The sequence below is a fragment of the Carassius gibelio genome, chromosome B20 (genome assembly GCF_023724105.1).
Source record: "Carassius gibelio isolate Cgi1373 ecotype wild population from Czech Republic chromosome B20, carGib1.2-hapl.c, whole genome shotgun sequence".
Classification (NCBI taxonomy): Eukaryota; Metazoa; Chordata; class Actinopteri; order Cypriniformes; family Cyprinidae; genus Carassius; species Carassius gibelio.
Window position 1 is genome coordinate 21,449,984 of NC_068415.1, and position 14,446 is coordinate 21,464,429.

General features: G+C 38.5%; 3 protein-coding genes and 1 long non-coding RNA gene across 7 annotated transcripts; 2 read left to right on the forward strand and 2 right to left on the reverse strand.

Annotated features, from left to right (window-relative positions):
• Positions 1-1,522: 1,522 nt before the first annotated feature.
• Positions 1,523-6,533, reverse strand: LOC127983731 (3'(2'),5'-bisphosphate nucleotidase 1). 2 transcript variants are annotated; one of them, XM_052585988.1, is made up of 9 exons: positions 6,422-6,533; positions 5,230-5,399; positions 4,919-5,023; positions 3,503-3,610; positions 3,291-3,339; positions 2,834-2,925; positions 2,547-2,744; positions 2,369-2,474; positions 1,523-2,288 (listed from the first exon to the last, which is right to left on the reverse strand). In XM_052585988.1, the coding sequence occupies exons 2-9, from the start codon at positions 5,347-5,349 to the stop codon at positions 2,137-2,139; spliced, it is 930 nt and encodes a 309-aa protein (XP_052441948.1). In that variant the 5' UTR covers positions 5,350-5,399; positions 6,422-6,533; the 3' UTR covers positions 1,523-2,136. The 2 variants fall into 2 exon arrangements, with proteins under 2 accessions (XP_052441948.1, XP_052441949.1); XM_052585989.1 differs by lacking the exon at positions 4,919-5,023.
• A 996-nt stretch (positions 6,534-7,529) lies between these two features.
• On the reverse strand, positions 7,530-10,226 carry LOC127983737 (SAYSvFN domain-containing protein 1). Of its 2 annotated transcripts, none has more exons than XM_052585995.1 (3): positions 10,090-10,226; positions 8,126-8,281; positions 7,530-7,999 (listed from the first exon to the last, which is right to left on the reverse strand). In XM_052585995.1, the coding sequence occupies exons 2-3, from the start codon at positions 8,270-8,272 to the stop codon at positions 7,682-7,684; spliced, it is 465 nt and encodes a 154-aa protein (XP_052441955.1). In that variant the 5' UTR covers positions 8,273-8,281; positions 10,090-10,226; the 3' UTR covers positions 7,530-7,681. The 2 variants fall into 2 exon arrangements, with proteins under 2 accessions (XP_052441955.1, XP_052441954.1); XM_052585994.1 differs by lacking the exon at positions 10,090-10,226 and adding an exon at positions 8,353-8,508.
• Positions 8,839-11,051, forward strand: LOC127983739 (protein C10). Of its 2 annotated transcripts, none has more exons than XM_052585996.1 (4): positions 8,839-8,955; positions 9,944-10,032; positions 10,115-10,291; positions 10,365-11,051. In XM_052585996.1, the coding sequence occupies exons 2-4, from the start codon at positions 9,981-9,983 to the stop codon at positions 10,502-10,504; spliced, it is 369 nt and encodes a 122-aa protein (XP_052441956.1). In that variant the 5' UTR covers positions 8,839-8,955; positions 9,944-9,980; the 3' UTR covers positions 10,505-11,051. The 2 variants fall into 2 exon arrangements, with proteins under 2 accessions (XP_052441956.1, XP_052441957.1); XM_052585997.1 differs by lacking the exon at positions 8,839-8,955 and adding an exon at positions 9,030-9,053.
• A 650-nt stretch (positions 11,052-11,701) lies between these two features.
• Positions 11,702-14,128, forward strand: LOC127983740 (uncharacterized). Its single transcript, XR_008160493.1, has 3 exons — positions 11,702-11,979; positions 12,246-12,300; positions 13,476-14,128. It is a non-coding gene; the product is annotated as an uncharacterized LOC127983740 (long non-coding RNA).
• The last annotated feature ends 318 nt before the right edge of the window (positions 14,129-14,446 follow it).

Consider the following 14,446-nt stretch of genomic DNA (forward strand, 5'->3'; position numbering starts at 1 on the left):
TTGTCCATGTTTAGCATGGGAATCCAACTCTTTAACAGTGTAAAAAACTCAGTATGCATGAAATAGCATTTCACTCCCCCTTTAACAGTTTAAGTCATTTGTGGATTAATACTTATGCAAGCTGTTTCAAACGATTCAGTTCGATTCGGTGAACTGTTTGAAGAAGATCTGGTTACATCAAATGATTCATTTGCGAACCAGATATCAGTGTTTTGAAATCTCACAACAAACCGGAAGAGAAGACAATGTTGAATAAAGTCGTAGTTTTTGCTATTTTTGGACCAAAATGTATTTTCGATGCTTCAACAAATTCTAACTGACCCTCTGATGTCACATGGACTACTTTGATGATGTTTTTCTTACCTTTCTGGACATGGACAATATACCGTACACACAGCTTCAATGGAGAGACTGAGGGTGTACTCGCACTAGGCACGGTTGCCATGAACCGGACCCGAGTACGATTGTCCCCCCTCCCCAATCTCCCTCTGGCCTGCACTCACATATAGGGTTTCAGCATTCGTGCCGGAGCACGCTTACGTCATTATGGTGCGACGGTTTCGGGATAAACAGGAAGAGCGGCGCTCTATGAACACAATGGAGTGCATCGCTCTGTTTTCTTTGTGGATAATTTTGTGTTGTTTGGTCCACAGCCTGTTGTTAAACAGATGTGTCGCCTTAGTGGCGCGAACATTTTCACGTAATCGTGCTGCTCATATGAGGATGTTTGCAAGATACCAGCTGAAGTGCAGCAAGGACTTTGCAGTTTTTAGTTTTAGTTTTATGCGTTTTGCACCTCTGCCGTAGACCAAAGCGACCCTTTCCCTGCCATGTTGGTTTTGGAGCGTCGCAAAACCGTGACGCAACGCGTCCTTTTCCGTGCTCCTGCACGGTTAGCGCTCACACTGCATGCGAACCGCGCCCGAGTCCAACTGAACCGTGCCCTGGCCCACCTCTTCCAAGCGGGCCAGGGCCGGCTAATCGAGCCGCGCCTGGGCACGATTCGGAGCACTCACACTAGTCAAACGAACCGCGCATTGGTGGTCAAACGCACTCGGGCACGGTTCAAACTGGCAGTGTGAGTACACCCTGAGAGCTCTCGGACTAAACCTAAAATATCTCAAACTCTGTTCTGAATATAAACGGAGATCTCACGGGTTTGGATCGACATGAGGGTAAGTTATTAATGACATAATTTTGATTATTGGGTGAACTAACCCTTTAAGGATCACAGTGCAGCCACCAAAAACTCAATTCATTATCATTTTAAATCTTTACCACTATCTTTCTTTCACCCATTTGTCAGCAAGTTTTCAATAATTTAAAATAAATTTAAATTTAGTATGACAACATTTTCCTTTTACATATTTTACAGTACAAATTATAATATGTTGATTATTTTTTACATAAATGTATCTGTTATGTTGAATGATGACTGAACATTATTTCACAGATATTTGACATTTTTTTTCAAACATTTAAACAGACATCTAAATGTATAACATGTTGACGATTATTTGGATTTAAATTACCTCCATGTTTTATTAATATGAATAATAAAAACCGCAGAAAAACATTTACATTGCATCTCAATCAGCTCCCCAAATCAGTAGATCGTGTACACAGATCTTCATTACCGATCTAGCAATGTGCGTTTGTTGAAATGTACAATTTATATTGAAAAAACAACAACAACGGGTTGTCTTTTTAAATCTTCCATAACGTGTCATTATAATATTGAGTTGGCTTGTGTGATTTATGTTTTACACTTCAGAAATGTGACGTTATTTATGGTAATGGAGGACAAAGAACTCCGATGCTCCATAGTTTTTGCAATGCATTGTGGGATGTGTCTGATCAGTGCCCTAACAACTGAACAAGGGATCTGATTGAGACGCACCCTGACACTAAACGGTTTAATTGATCCTCTACTGGAAATGGATCAAAACATGTTCTGAATGTACTCAGTAAATAATGAAATCTTAATAATTTTAGTTGCGGTAAATTAAGAAATAAAGTTAAAATAAAAACCGTACTAAACCATGAATGAATCAAAAATGTATGAGAAGGACAGCTTTGTGCTTTATGCACAACAGTTTCAAGTATGACTTGTAGTATGACATATCCTGCTATGGTTCAGTCAGAAGGAAGTGCCTGTAGGACAGCCTGTGGCACTCTGCTTGAATAGTACTCATGATTCCTCAGAGTTGCCAACACTCCAGCAGAGTTCATGTGCTTCACATTTGCATCATATCTGTATGCATTACCATGCATGTCTGTCAGTTTGCCTGTATATGAAAAAGAACATAAATTTAGCCAAAAAATCAAGCACTTTTTCAAGAATGGACAAGCAAAAAATTAATTTCACCTCCAACTGCATGCAAAATGGCTTCAGGTGCACACGTGTCCCACTTTTTACATCCTGGACTGGCAAAAACATAAGCAGAGGCCTTTCCCTCCACCAGCTGGATGATCTACCAAGCCAAGAATGGAGATTTAATTAGTTCTACTCCAATTCTGACTCAAATCAAAGGTTAGTCACTCACCTTATTCCCAGCTCCTCCCACTCGGATGACATCATGAGGCTCCATGGCTTGCACTGCGTCAAATACAAGTTTACTGCTATGGGACCGTGTAGTAGTGATAATTCTTTTACCATCTGGGACTTCCTGAAGCTGAAACCCAAATGCGCCCAAACCCAATACTCCCCATATTGTTCTGCCCAAAGAAGCAACTGTCCCCATCTGAATGAATAGAGAGAATAAAACAGTTCATCCAATCCCGGCCTCTACCAAATGTAGTGTAGCACGTGTGATCAACCAACAGGTCTGACCTGGTAGTTGTAGAAGGGTTGATTGATGACTCCAGCAATGGCTGTCCCTCCATAAGCAATGCCTATTAACACTGTCGCATGATCCAAAAGCCCTGCAATAAAACGGCACAATCATCATTATACAAAGTATAATGTGTTTGAGGCAATTTAGAGCTAAACTCTGCAAGACAGTGGCTTTATAGTACCAAGTTTGGACACCCCTGTACTGGCACACACCAAACAAGTGGACCAAGACCCACCTTTTGAAGGGGTCTTGATCTGCTTGTTTGTTGTGCACCAAGGTTGGTCTTTGCAACTTTAGGGATCTTATCCATTCACGAACAGCTTGTAAAACTCAGAAGAGAAAGAAAATCTTGAAATTGCATCATATGACCCCTTTAAAGAATGGAAGTGGAAGAGATGTTTTTTTTTTTTTTTTATGTGCTGACAAAATGTTGAAATATATTTATCTGCTCACCTTCTGTATATTCTTTAGTGCCATCAAGAGGGTCAACCCACACAACCAGCTAAAAATAAAGATTAAACTTTAGTCAAATACAAAAACACAGTTACTTTTATGTTCTATTAGACACTCTTTCAAAATTGGTTTAGAATAAGTTCGTTTAAAAACATTTATTATATTTATTAAAAAGTTATCATTTTTCAAGTATTATGCCCATATTCTGTTACCTCTTCCTCCTTCAGGCTGGCATATTGATCCGGACAAGACTCTTGTAGAATCAGGCTGTTGTACCCATTCTCTAAAAGCTCCTCTTCAACATCCTCGTCTGGTAATTCCTGCACAAATAGAATAAATCCTCAATCAGAATATAATGTTCCACTGGTTGGATCCCAAAAAGGCTTAGCATCCTCATTAGAGGTCTTCACAGTGCACCCGAGACCCGTCGACCCCGGACCCGACCCGGGACCCGTACGGGTTCGGGTCTATATTTTAAATCATCAGCCGGGTCCGGGTCGGGTCCGAATCGATTACCTCGGGTCCCGGGTCTGTTTAACATTGTGTGTAATACCCGTGTGATCGGAGTCATCGGACTCGGAGAACATCCGGTCGTGATCAAAGACTGCTTGTGTTTTTTGTAACTGAGTGAGCCAAAAAAAGTGATCTCTCTCTCTCTCGCTCGCAGACTCAGAGTTAATACAAGTGCACGTATTAATGCTTGCAGACTTGACACACTCATGTTTAATATATTTCAAATCAGCAACACAATCTGAGGTGAACTGTCACATGAATGTTTTCTATGACGCTCAAATTGCATTAAAGCATTTTAGGTTGATACAGCTAGCACGCATGTGCAGTCTCGAGTGCATTTCATGTTTCTATGGCAAGCACTGAGGGACACTTCGACCGCCAAACCGCGGTTTACATTTTCTCCCATTTTTATAATATTATAAATGAATCGTTTAATCTTAAAGTTTTAGTGGTTCAGATTCAGACTCGATGCTGAGCAGAGAGCACAGAAATCAGATGATAATAGTAAATAAATAACGTCAGCGGCCATGGCATTGCACGAGCGATCGTTATTATAGTTCAAAAGGCAAACAGTGTAAGTTATTATGCGAATTAACTTGAGTCAGATTGTACATGTGCACAGTAGCATTTGTCATCCGTCACCGTGACATCAAGTGGACTTTTGAAGCTGAAATAATGAGTGGATTCAGTTTGGACTTGGAATAACGAGAGGAATAACATGAATAACTTTCTTGTCGGAGGATTGTAATGCATCACAGGCAGTCAGGTACAAGGAAGAGAGACTACGGCTCTTTAAATTAGGTAAGACAAAAAGCTGTATTCTTCGCAACATGTTTACTGACTTGTAATAGCAATTTAAGGTGGAATATGTGAACGTCGGGTCCAGTCGGGTCTGTGTCTTCCCTGCGGGTTCGGGTCCAGATTTCAAATAATATACGGGTCCAGGTCGGGTCCGGGTAGGCATTTCTCGGATCTACACGGGTCCGGGTCCAGCTTTTGAAATAATAGACGGGTCGGGGTCGGTTCGGTGTAGTACATTACGGGTCTCTGTCGGGTTCGGGCACGAATTTTTGGACCCGTGAAGACCTCTAATCCTCATATTACAAAATGTACACCTCCTCCCCGATGATGGTGACTTTAGGAAAGCTCTTCGACAGGTATGCACATATACTCTTCTGAACAAGCCTGTCAGCCAGAGTCTGTAGATCATTGGCTCCTGTCTGTGCTCAAAAGAAGCACAGGTCACAAATATTAATTTTAGCACCTAAATTAATTACTACATTGACAGTAATGTTATCTTCTCATAAGGATGTGGGACATGTCAGTAGCTCAACATATTTGTTCAAACAAGAAGTTAAAAGCTTAGGATTTCTCAAGTGTGGTGAGATCATCATCCTTGTTGGTAACATGTCTCTACTCGCTGTACCTTTTCAACGATACCCAGTTCTCCGCTTTGAACCACTTTTCGGACAATAGTTCCAGCCTTTTCGGCCACGGTGTAGGCTGAAGCCACCAGCCGCATCAACACTGCAAGGTCACTCGCCATCACACCGGCTGAAGCAAAGCACTTCGCTGCAGTTCAGAAAAACACTCCTTCTGCAAAGAACCAGGGGAAAAGTCAGAAGACAACGGTTATACAAGTCACTTATCTGATCATTACAAGGAATGATATTCTTGTCAAAAAGAATATTGAATATTGAAATAATGAGTTCCTATTGATCTGTCTTCTTGGTATCAGTGATTTTTTTAGTTATTTGATCAGCATAATGACACTGACATTATCATGCACCATGTGACATCATGTGGATATGTATATTAAAACCACTGATCTATAATAAAGAATATATAGATCAGAGATTAAAACAGATGTTTATGGAATTTTATTTATTTGTTTGTTTTTCAAATCATCCTGAATATTTACCTTGGAATATTTTATCTGTTATATATATTTATATGAATATAAATATGCATGTAAATACAAATATATATATATATAATTTTTTTTTTTTTTTTTTTTAAATATATACTGTATGTGTGTGCTTTCATATATACATAATACATATACACAGTACACACACATTATGTGAGCAAAATTTTTTATTTTGGATGCAATTACTCGTTTGACACCACTAATTGTTATATATTTTTATATTAATTTTTTTTATTATTATATGTATAATTTTATATTTATATAAATTTATTAAAAATTCAATTAATTTGTAAGTCGCTTTGCATAAAAATGTAAAATAATCAATAATCACAGTTCTTTTTTGTTTGGTCGTTTTCAATGACAATACTCATTAACTGTGTGCTTATTAGTAATTATGAAAAATGGCAGAGGAGTCATACTGTTTAAAGAGACCTGCTGAAGAAAATTTAGCACGGAACCAAGGCACTATTTCCCATAATATAATCATAATTATCATTGCTCTACTAAACTCTCATACTCCTTCTAATTACCACAGTAGAGACACATTTATAAAACAAATACTTTTTAACACCTTAACCATGTTATGGTCGTTAGCGTTTATTTATCATGCAATCGCGTGCAATGTCAAGGTGCAGACGGATATTTAGAAGTAACTGAGTATCGGTTTGATCTGTAGCTGATGTCTTACTTCAAACGCAGTGTGTCCAGCGGTTGTCTGCACGCATTGCTCTCGGACATCAGCAGCGCGTCGCAGGACGCATGTCATGTAGCGCCGCGTCGTGCTTCTGCTCCTGCAGGGTCTTAACGCCCGTTGTTTGTGTTCACCCAAAATTATGTAAAGATAGCCTACATGTAAATTATGACAGGATTTTCTGTCAGTTCTGACTGTTTTCTTGCAATTCTGATAAAATCATCAGAATTATTCTGACTTCAGAGCTCTGACATTTCGTCTCGCAGTCCTGACGATATCTCTGAATTCTGAGTTAAAAGCAGTTAGCTTTAGTTATTTATTGGCGTTTCTGCCAACAAAAAGGAAATTTTAACTTCATCCCTCTTCCGACTTTTTGTTCCCTTCACAATTGCTAGAAAAAAAACAAGTTTTGAAATGTGAGGTAACAAATCACTATTTTCTTACACAAGCTTCACTGGTTTTTCTTTAAATTTCAAATATAAACACCATAATCATTGTATTATTATAAGGTAATGTATGACAAAAATCTGACTTTGTGCTTTATTTTATTTAAATAGAGATTTCAGTAAAACCATTAGTGTCCCCGAGAGTGTGTACAATTAGGCCCTTATTGTTATTTTAGTGATGTAGACTATCATTGTAGGCCAATTTGTGATTTCTGATAAAATACTAAACTGATTTAAAACAAAGAGAATAAAAAAAAAAATCTGAAATCATGTAGTCCCGTGCAACATCAATCCTTTAGTAGAAAACCATTTCAATGCAGTGTTTCCAGACAGAGAGATTCAGTTGATAGTTACAGTATAGGCCTGTTCATTTTATAGTCATCCTTGACAAAGTTTTTGGGTGATAGTCCAGCTAACTGAGGACCTTTGTCTTATTTCTGACCTTAAATTAGTACAGTATATCTTTTTCTAAGTGAATCCGAGAATCCTTCCTCGAGGAAGTCCAGTCTCTCAGTAAAACATTTCAGCTCCATTAATTAATTTGGATAAAAGTGTTGACTAACAATATGTGATATATCTTCATTTGTTGGATGGGATTAAACTGGTAATGATTTAATCAAACTCAGAAAGAGGTGTATATCAATATATATACACATATATCAACAACATAATTTTATTACATCTGAATACAGGTTAACTGATCATTACTAAGATACATTAATATAATGCAAACAAGTTTTCCAAGTGCACTTTACAGATCTAGATTTAGACTGTTTTCCTTGTTGCAAAGTTTGCTTCATGTCACACATGTTCATCCATTGGCCGCTGGCCTGTATCCCATCTCTCCTTCCAGCTGTTCGGCTGTTAAAGTTCCCAGGATGGGCTGACAATCTGGATTAAACACGGAGTACGCACTCATTTCTCCAGGTTGTCGGGCTTTTGGGCTTCGAAGGCCCTCATAGAGCCAGTAGAATAACGATATAACAAAAAAGGGCAGGCCGAACTCAAGTTCTGAAAACAGTCCCAGCAGCACGAGCCACAGCAGCACTTTGAGCAGGGTCAGACGGGTGAGGGCCACTCGCTGAAGCCAACGAACACATGTAGTGTTCAACAAATAATGACTGGGATCCTACAATGACAGGAAAATAATGGATTAGGCTTATTAGACAAAAATGACATGGCTAATTGTTAGTTTTGTGTGTAATTTTGTCACTGTCCGTGTCTTTTTGAAGTAGTAAGCCCAGTGTTGTCGCACCTCAATGTGTGGACAGGTATCTGGCTTCTGATCTGGAGAACCATCGCTTCTTGCTCTCGTTTCTCTCTGGATCAAACGATCAGCAGGTTTCTCGGCTGCAGTCTGTGCTTTCTTTCGTTCTCTGAACTCAGCCAGCTTACACTCCATATCTCATACCTGAAAACATAGGGGAAAATATGAATGGATCTGCGTTGAAATCGCTATTACGTTCACGTGTCAATATTTACCAGACTTCAGTGTCCCTTGTCAGCAGATGTCTCGATGCTGCTGGCTGTTTGTTTGCTCTTACACTTGGTTTGTTCAAAAGGTTTGTTCCTCCAAGGGGCGCTTGGTGGCTCAAAAACCAATTTCCGGTCGTTTTTTGTCTCAGTGAAAACATCATCATATTTAAAACGTATATTAATGTAAGTTTATTAATTCCAAATGATAACACAAAACATAAACGAAACGGTAAGAGCACAACAATCGCTGTAAAATCAATAAGCACTTGATCTCTTGCAATAGCACATCACTGTTATTGGTCCAGAATGACAAGCACTGTGAAAAGTAACAGTTATCACGTGACACATTTCAGCAAAGGAGCTAACAGTACTTTGACTAAAAATACACAGTAAAGAGATTAAATAAGTTAACTGTTTAGACCAATCGTGATTCACAAATTAGACATTTCCGGTCTCAAAGCCTCGCCAATTCTTGAATGTAGTTCTGTTTTATCTCTATGGTAACGTTAGTTGTTGTTGCACACGGACACTTTTATGGCTGTACGCACCGGAAGTGCGCGTGCGTCCCCGTCACAGGAGAGGTTTTGGTTAGGTCCTGGCATAATCGATGTAAGTGCAAAAAAATGTGTAAAATATTACTTAGGTATAAAAATAATAATATATGTACATCTGAGACTCAGAGAGAACGAACAGTCAGTGATTTTGCGGTAAGCGTTGTATTGATAGATGACAGTTGAACCCAGCATAGCTTTAATTCCTCATAACAACAACAGCAATAGCATATCATATCAATATTACATGTATAATAATATATGCAAGAAATCTATGCAGGTATTAATGCATAATATCTATGTATTATTTATTGAGTATTGCGTTTTTTGCCCATAATCTGAACCAAACCGTTGATGAGCTGTTTTTTTAAATCAGATTTCTTAAATGTAAACCGGGAAAATTTTATTAAATATCATAACATAACTGAAATCTTGTCATATTATTAACATTAACATATTATTACAATGCCTTGATTTTACAAAAACACATTACAAAAGTAAAACAAATGTGAGAACATATGACAAATAAGAAAAAAAAAATTATGTTTTCATAAACATATGTATATAGATTTGACAGCTTTTTTTAAAAATTGTGCTTTTGAAATTGATTACGCTCTTAAATTAGGTTTGTTATTTCGTATTTTAAGCAGTTGTTCAGCAAAAAGTGTGTGATTTTTCAGCAAATGTAATTGTCTAATTGTTTCATTTATATTTGTATTCATATCTCTGTGTACTTCCAGCATGTGGTATAGTTAACGTGTGAAAATAAGTGGTTTGTGATGTTTGCGCAACTTTTGGGGGAATATTTAAAATCCTGTGCAATATTATATAGTTCATACAAATAGTATTACGTTAATTTAACATGCATACAGTAGTTAGTACGTGACTACCTTTGAAACCAATAACAGGGTCTCTTTGTTGGTCAAATTTGTTTTGGCATGCATTTGCAGGCTGCTTTAAACATGCTGTAAAATAGAGACATTTCTAGAGACAGGACAGACAAAAAAAATACAATAAAATAGTTGAACTCAATCATGCTTTTGCAGAAATTGGTAGTGACTCTCCCCTGTGGAGTGAGCCAGCATGGCCTCTGCCCCAGCACAGCAGCCCACACTCACTGTAGAGCAGGCCAGAGGTGAGAGGTCAGTCCTTAAATCATATGCTCAGGGGTCATGGCATGACTTAGACTCACCCAGACTGTTTCCCGATCATTACAGGTGTTCTTACTGAGGTGATCCAGGCCTTCTCCGTGCCTGAGAACGCAGCCCGCATGGAGGAAGCCAGAGAGAGCGCCTGCAACGACATGGGCAAGATGCTGCAGCTTGTGCTTCCTGTGGCCACTCAGATCCAACAGGAAGTCATCAAAGCATACGGCTTCAACAATGAAGGAGAAGGTGAGATCAAATGTGCAAACATGTAAACGCAAACCAAATGCTGTCATTTCAACTGCTGCCTTTGTCCTTTCAGGCGTTCTCAGATTCGCCCGGCTGGTGAAGATGTATGAAACTCAGGACCCAGAGATCGCAGCCATGTCAGTGAAACTCAAGAGTCTCCTCCTGCCGCCGCTCTCCACTCCTCCTATCGGCGGTGGCGTCCCGACCTCATAGAACCACACAAACTCCCAGTTCATAAAGTTCAAAACCGGTTAAACCGGTAAAAATTGTCTAGTGCAAACACATTCAGGATTTTCCATTTGAGTCAGTTTGAACTTTTCTTTCAAGGGTGATTTAAACTGGGATGAAGTACAAATTGCACCACAGAAAGATACTGAATAAAAAGAAAACAAGTTATTGGTGAACTTAATCCTATTTATTTTGTCAGCAAAGTTAGGATTCAAACCATGGTCTTGCTACAAATTTATATTTTGTATTCTAATTCATTTTGCCATATTGAATGTGCATATTTATCAAGCGTAACACTAATTTGTTGATGCCTTCTGTTTGCTTTTAAAGCTTTGTATACATTTTGTATTGATTAAAGTCTAATTTGGTCAATATGATCATAAATGAAAGCCTGTGACATTGTTCTTGTGAACATTACAGTTTGAAAACCAGTGAAACAGTTGTTAACCAATAAAGTAATTTTTTTTTCCCTTGGTGGAAAGGTGTTTGTTATCACGAAATGACTGCTTTTAATAAAAAGTCTTTCTCTGTATTTTAGTTTTCTTTGTCTAAGTCCACCAAAACTTAATTAATGCATGGTCTAATTCATGGCCACATTTAAAATTTGAAGGGAAATAAATCATAATTTGCATCATCAGACTTTGCAACTATGTGAAAATCTGGAATCTGAGGGTGCAATGAAATCTAAATATAGAGAAAATCGCCTAAATATATGCAAATTAAGTCCTTAATAATGCACATTACGAATCAAAAATTAAGTATTGATATATTTACGGTAGGAAATTTACAAAATGTCTTCAAAGAGCATGATCTTTACTTCATCCTAATACTTTTTGTCTATTTATCTATGGCTCCCCCTCGTGGACGCAGCGCCTCAAAAGTTATATATCGCAATGACGCTTTATTTGAATGGCTCTCCACCATGGCCACTTTCTGTCTTTATAAGCTTACTTGTGTTTCTATAATCAGAGGCAGAACCCGCTTGTGATGAGGCAGTCTATGCAGTAATAGCAGCAGCAGTGTGTTGTCGGAGGGTCTGTGGGGTTTCTGCTGATGCGAGCGCACTGCAGCTCAACACACACGTGTGTACTGTATACTAAACCATGGGCTGCTGACACACACCTGCACGGTCCTGCGTGCTCACAAACACCGTCCGCATTCACATCCAGGACTGAAGCGATGCCACGAGCCTCTGGAGAATGTCAGCTCTGAAAAAGGTATTGCAGCTGGCGATGATTGATGGAAATGAAACAGTGTTGTAATAGTCTTCTAATCATCAGTATTAGTGCTCCGGTCGACTGACACCGTTTAACTCATTAGATCAGGGAAATTAATCACGTGTCATTCCAAAGACTGCAGATGTTTCTGCTGATGGCATGAATAGTCTTAATGAACGTTTTAAAACCCACCTGCTGTTGCCAGTGTTAAACAGCGATGACGTCATGTGCGTCTCACTTATTGTAAGTCAATGCTTTATGTGATTTTACCAGAATAAGTGCGGAATAGTATTTATTTGTATGCAGAGGGTTAATTAAGGAGTAAGTTGTGGGTTTTGGAGATGCATTTGATTTTTATATATTTTTCTTCAATAACTTGAGTTAGCATGGCCCCTGTCTCTGTGAAATGGTTTATCTCATCTCTTCATCCTCTTCCTTCACCGATCGTCTCTCTGTGTGAATTTTACTCCATTGTACTATTTCCATCTTCATTTCTCCATCTGCCTCAGGTGCTACCATGGATCCTGCAGACACATTGCTGCCTTTTCCTTGACAAGAGTCCAGGTAAGAGAGCGGGTGGGATATTTAGGGCCTTTCTCCGTCTTAACTCCTGACTAAAAGAGAGATGTGCAGTGATTTGAGGATTTAAAGGGACAGTTCACAACAAAAATTATTTCAGAATTTACTCACCCGTTGGTCTAAACCTATATGAAATACTTTCTTATGTGGAACACAAAAGCAAGGGTTCTGAAGAAGTATGATTTTTTTTCGTACACTCAAAGTGAAGCTCCAGAATGAAAACAAAAGCACTCCATACAACTGGTACAAAAAACAGTAGCTTAAACAATCTCTGGTTAATACAGTGTTCAACAGTTACATGAAAGTATATACAGGTTTTCTTTAAAAAAGTAAAGTAAAATCACAGCTGTTATCCAAAAGTCAGAAAAAGTGGAAGTCATAAATTTACAAAAGATTTATTTTTCAAATAAATGCTGTTCCTTTAAATTTTGTATTCATCAAGGAATCCTGGAACAGATGTATCAAGGTTTCAGTAAAAATATTACAACTTTCACTAAACAGCACAACATTTTCAGCATCGGTAATAATAGGCTATGTTTTTGTTTGTTGGTTTGTTTGTTTTTGTACCAGATCAGCATATTAGAATGATTTCTGAAGGATCATGTGACATTTAGGACTGGAGTAATGATGCTGAAAATTCAGCTTTGCATCACTAAATTAAAATCAAATCATTCAAATGGGGGGGGGGGGACTAATTATAATTATATTTTCCTGATATTACTGTTTATTTTTCTGTATTTTTGATCAAATAAATCCATCCTGGTTGAGCATAATCCACTTTTTGTGTTTAAAAATAATAATAAAACATAACGTACAGATATCAAACTTTTGAACAGCTTTCTGTGTTCCACAGAAAAAGTCACATGACCAACTTCTGCAGACTTTATTAAATCAAGAAGGTGAAGGAATGACTGCAGAATTGGAACTCTTCCTTTAAATTTATTCTGTGTTGAGTTAGTTTAAACTTACTTTGAAAAGCCCAAACCACCAAGGAATCACTCCGAGAGAAGTCGTTTTGTTTTTCCTGTAGTGTTCCTGTTCTTGCCATGTACCATTTACCTAATTCTCCATTCTAAAGTTCAACTGTGATGATTGTCTTGTGTGGTGAAGTGAATGTCTTTTGTCCATTATGAACTTATGCATGATTTGTGTTACATCAGAAACCTCAGACTGGACTTTCTAATGCATTCGAACAGTGCTGGCCTATTGGATGTATATGCTTTTTGGATCTGAAAGAGAAATTTAGCTCTTTTGAAAATCAAGGCACTTCTATCAGCTCTAGTGTCCTGTGTTAATTTGCCCCTCTCTGTGAGGGTTCAAAGACCCTCAAGGTTGCTGATGAACCACTGTATGCAGTTTTCTAAATTCTTGAGCCCACATGATTGATGGCAAGCTGTCCAGCCGACTGCATCAGCCCACAATGTCCTGCATGGCTATAGTTTACCTCCGTGTACCAGTGAATATTGAGAGGGCCCTGCTGCTGTTTCTATGGAGACGAGGGAGGCTGATGTCATTGGAGGTGATCCTGAACATGCTCCGATCTGTTTGTTGGAACCAGTATCTGATGCTGATTGTGTATTCAGCGGTATACAAACCATCAGTATTCAACAACCAGATCCAGCAACAATCCTTTGTGAAAGCATTCAATATTTAGTTCATTCGTGAAGAGGAGAATGTATCTCAGAATGAGTCATTCATCATGGCTCAGCGTTTTCCCGAGGTCAGGGCCGACGGCGCATGTTAATGCTGTTGATCTCTAAAGACATTTCAAATCAACATCTGACTCATTAACCCATGTTATTAAAATTTTTTAATTCAGTGCAATACAGAAAAGTACAGAGAGTTGTCATAATTTTGCTAACTCATCTGGTTTTGGTTTCATTCTTGTATTTTCTTCACATTTCTCTGGCAAGTCTTCATCAGGTAAGTTTGTGAGTTTGTTATTGTCGCTAGATGGCGCCATTTTTAGATGTTTTCGGTTGAGCGTCGTCTCATTCAGCTCAACGGAAGTTGCTCAGTTAGCACAGGATTCTTGTAGATGAAGAAACTTTTATCAGAGAGAAAGATAAGCAGGATGGGACAGCAGTGAGGGGACTACAGGACAGGGAGGACGTTTAGCCAGGACACAATT

Excerpts from the sequence above, each read along its gene's own strand:
- LOC127983731 (XM_052585988.1), bottom strand. The coding sequence starts at position 5,349 with ATGGCGAGTGACCTTGCAGTGTTGATGCGGCTGGTGGCTTCAGCCTAC. Across the intron at positions 5,024-5,229 it reads AACTGGGTATCGTTGAAAAG|ACAGGAGCCAATGATCTACA; the intron begins GTACAGCGAGTA and ends TTTTGAGCACAG. Across the intron at positions 2,475-2,546 it reads TGGGAGGAGCTGGGAATAAG|ATCATCCAGCTGGTGGAGGG; the intron begins GTGAGTGACTAA and ends TTGGCTTGGTAG.
- LOC127983737 (XM_052585995.1), bottom strand. The coding sequence starts at position 8,272 with ATGGAGTGTAAGCTGGCTGAGTTCAGAGAACGAAAGAAAGCACAGACT. Across the intron at positions 8,000-8,125 it reads ATACCTGTCCACACATTGAG|GATCCCAGTCATTATTTGTT; the intron begins GTGCGACAACAC and ends CTGTCATTGTAG.
- LOC127983739 (XM_052585996.1), top strand. The coding sequence starts at position 9,981 with ATGGCCTCTGCCCCAGCACAGCAGCCCACACTCACTGTAGAGCAGGCC. Across the intron at positions 10,033-10,114 it reads CACTGTAGAGCAGGCCAGAG|GTGTTCTTACTGAGGTGATC; the intron begins GTGAGAGGTCAG and ends CGATCATTACAG. Across the intron at positions 10,292-10,364 it reads CTTCAACAATGAAGGAGAAG|GCGTTCTCAGATTCGCCCGG; the intron begins GTGAGATCAAAT and ends TTGTCCTTTCAG.